This window comes from Psammomys obesus, unplaced genomic scaffold (genome assembly GCF_907164565.1).
Source record: "Psammomys obesus unplaced genomic scaffold, mPsaObe1.curated_primary_1811, whole genome shotgun sequence".
Lineage (NCBI taxonomy): Eukaryota > Metazoa > Chordata > Mammalia > Rodentia > Muridae > Psammomys > Psammomys obesus.
Genome location: NW_026587759.1, coordinates 1,565,862 through 1,568,728, shown reverse-complemented (window position 1 = coordinate 1,568,728; position 2,867 = coordinate 1,565,862). Strand labels below are relative to the sequence as shown.

At 60.4% G+C, this 2,867-nt stretch overlaps 1 protein-coding gene across 1 annotated transcript in view; it reads right to left on the bottom strand.

The window, feature by feature from the left end:
- Nucleotides 1-838, bottom strand: part of Mctp1 (multiple C2 and transmembrane domain containing 1) — a 570,389-nt gene extending 569,551 nt beyond the window's left edge. Inside the window, exon 1 of the mRNA XM_055604040.1 lies at nucleotides 125-838. Within this exon, the coding sequence (XP_055460015.1) occupies nucleotides 125-838 (714 nt within the window). The remainder of the gene's footprint in view (nucleotides 1-124) is intronic.
- Between the last annotated feature and the right edge of the window lie 2,029 nt (nucleotides 839-2,867).

The following is a 2,867-nucleotide window of genomic DNA, read 5'->3' as shown; positions in this document are numbered from 1 at the left end:
CACACACACACACACACACACACACACACACACACACACACACACACGGAACCCTCGCCCGGGGCTGGGCAGCCTGAAGCTGGAGGCGTGGTCCGCACACTGGCCAGGTGGCTGCTGCACTCACCTGGCTGCTGCCGCGCTCTTCGCCCTTCTGTAGAGCCTGGGGCTCGGCGGGACCCCGAACCGATTCTGCCGGAGGTGGCGAGGGTTCCAGCAACTGCTCCAGGCACGCGGTCCCCGGCAGAGACGAGCTCTTCTGGTGGCACAGGTGTGCCCCAGGGCCTCCACGCCGTGCACCCTCATCTCGGACGCGGTCCCCCCGCGGGGGCGGTTGGGGAGAAGAGGACAGGGAGGATGAGGCGGAAGAAGAAGGGGCCGAGTCCGGGGAGCGCCCGCCAGGAGGCGTCACTCCGGCTGCCCCTGCGGCTGTCGCGGACCCCTTAGCCACGGGCAGCAGATGTTCTCGGAGGCGGCGGCGCAGCGTGGACCCCTGCTCGGCTCTGCTCGCCCCGCCCGAGTCCAGGGGCTCTGGGGAGGAGCAGCACAGGTTGGGCTGCGAGGAGGAGAACACTCGGTCTAGCACTTGCTTCCGCTTTTTGAAGCCGCTCCACCTGCTGCCGGTACTCGCCGCGGCGGCCAGCGCGTCCTGCGCGGCCCTCGGGGGCGGTGGGGACGGGGTCGGGGTGGCCGCAGTGCGGCGCTCCGGGGCCCCGGGGCGCCCGGCCCCGCCACCTCTGCCCTTGCCCACCCCCAGCTGCAGGTTTCTCCAGAGCCGGGCCTGGAAGGAGGGGGACGAGGCCGACTCGGGCTCGCCAGGCGCGGCGGCGCGGGGCTCCATCCTCCGGCCGCGGCACGTCCTCTCCGCCCCGGCCGCCTGTCCTCCGCCCTGCCGGGCTGCGCCTCCTCGGGGAGCGTGGAGGCGGCGGCGGCCCGAGCAGCAGCACAAGCCGGGAGCGCCCAGCGGCTTCAGGCCAGCTCGGGGCGACGCCGCCGCGGCCGAGGCCCTCCCGCCGCCGGGCGCCGCCGCCCTCGCCCGCCGCACCTGCCGGGCTTCGCGCAGCGGCCGCGGCGCCTGCAAAGTTTCTAGCGCGAAACTCCTCCGCTCCAGTCCACGGGGTGGCCCCAGGCCGCGCTCCGCTCCCTCTCCGCGCCGGCTCCGGGCTGGGGAGGCTACCGACCCCGGAGTCGGCTTCCAGCCGGGCTGGGACCACACCCGCGCCCTCAGGCCAGCACCTGTCAGTGCCGGAGACCGCCGCCTCCCAACCCGGCGCGCGCGCGGCTCACACGACAGGGCGCGTCCTGCCGTAGACGTCGAGGACCAGCAGCCCCGGCTAAGCCACCCAGGACCATCCTCCCGCTCCAAGGTGGGAGGGCGGGCAAGAGCCGGGAGGAGCTGCGGAGGGCCGGGAGCCGGCTTGACCTGGGTGAGGACCTACAGACGCACACACACAGCTAGCTTCAGGGCGAACCCTGCTCCAGCGGATCAGACCAAGTGCATCCGAGTGGAGCGCATATACGCGCCCCTGGTGGGTCCCGTAGGAAGTCCAGCGTACACGCCTCCTGCCGTAAACCTCTCCAAATGCCCAAACAAGACTGCCTCCAGCCTTGGGCATCGAGGGCTCAAGAGGAGAGTTTGATCTCTTCTGTTTTGACTTCCTCACCACCCACCCTCCACGCTCGTTGTTTGCGTGTGCGGGGACTTTCCTTATAATCAGGGTATAACAATTCCCAGAACCTGACAATAAAGCTAACCCTTGAAGACGCAGGGCGATCCCCTTGGAGAGAGATGGGGGAGATGCCCCCTGCCTGGGACCCTATTCAGAGCTCAGAGGTTTTTTGTGTTTTTTCTTTGTTTGTTTGTTTTACTCAAGCAGATTTTTCTTTAGTTACTTCTTTCAGTTTGTCTAGATTTTGCTTCTCCCCAAATGTATGCATCCAGGGTCTTCGGACCCCACTAGCTCTCTTCTGAAAGGCAGGTAACACCTCAGTGTTCCTCCTTCAGAGTACTGTTTGACTACTTAAGGCGGGCATTCCCTCTCCTTTCTCTCCATCAATTTGCCCTGGAGGTGTGGTCAGTCTGGTTTTATTCTTCTTGCACTTCTAACGAACACTTATTGAGCATCTACAATGTGCCAGGCACTGTGATCAGCACTGGAGAAACAGTTGTGAACATGTAGGGTCCAGGAGAGTGAAAGAACAAACAGACTTTTAAGCAGTGGCCGGCCCTAGAGAGACAATAAGAGTACTATGACTCGGTTGCTATAATATAGGGCATCCCGTTAAATTTGCGTTTCAAACAAACCGCAATAATTTCTAGTATATGTACAGCCCAAGTGTTACAGGGAACAAAGACCAAAAGATTGTAGTTGTTGTTTATCCAGAGTCTTGTTTTACTAGGAACCTTTTATCTTTCCTGAATCTAACAAGCCATATTTACTGGGGGGGGGGGGGCCTCTCTGAGAAGACTAAGTTTGAGATGATACTAAAAAGGGGAAAAGAGCCATTGAAATCAGAATGCAGCATTCCAGGCAGAAAAACTGCAGAGGTGAAAGGCAGCAAGTCCACAGAGACTGAGGCTGTTCCAAAGAGGGTGAAGACAGGTGGATATGGCTGGTCAATTTTGCAGTCATATCCAAAAAGGACTTTGAAAGTGCTGTAAGTGAAATCAGGAACCATTTGGTGTAACCAACTCACGGTCTACAGCTGTTCTACACGTACTCCAGAACAGCTATAAATACGGCCCAACTTAAAAGAAATGTTAAAGTTGATTGCATGGATCTTGAGCATTTGCAGGGGGAAACGGTATGTCCCATGTCAAGAGGTTGGACACGCCTGCTAGAGTATTTTCAGACCTGGGAATACTGTGG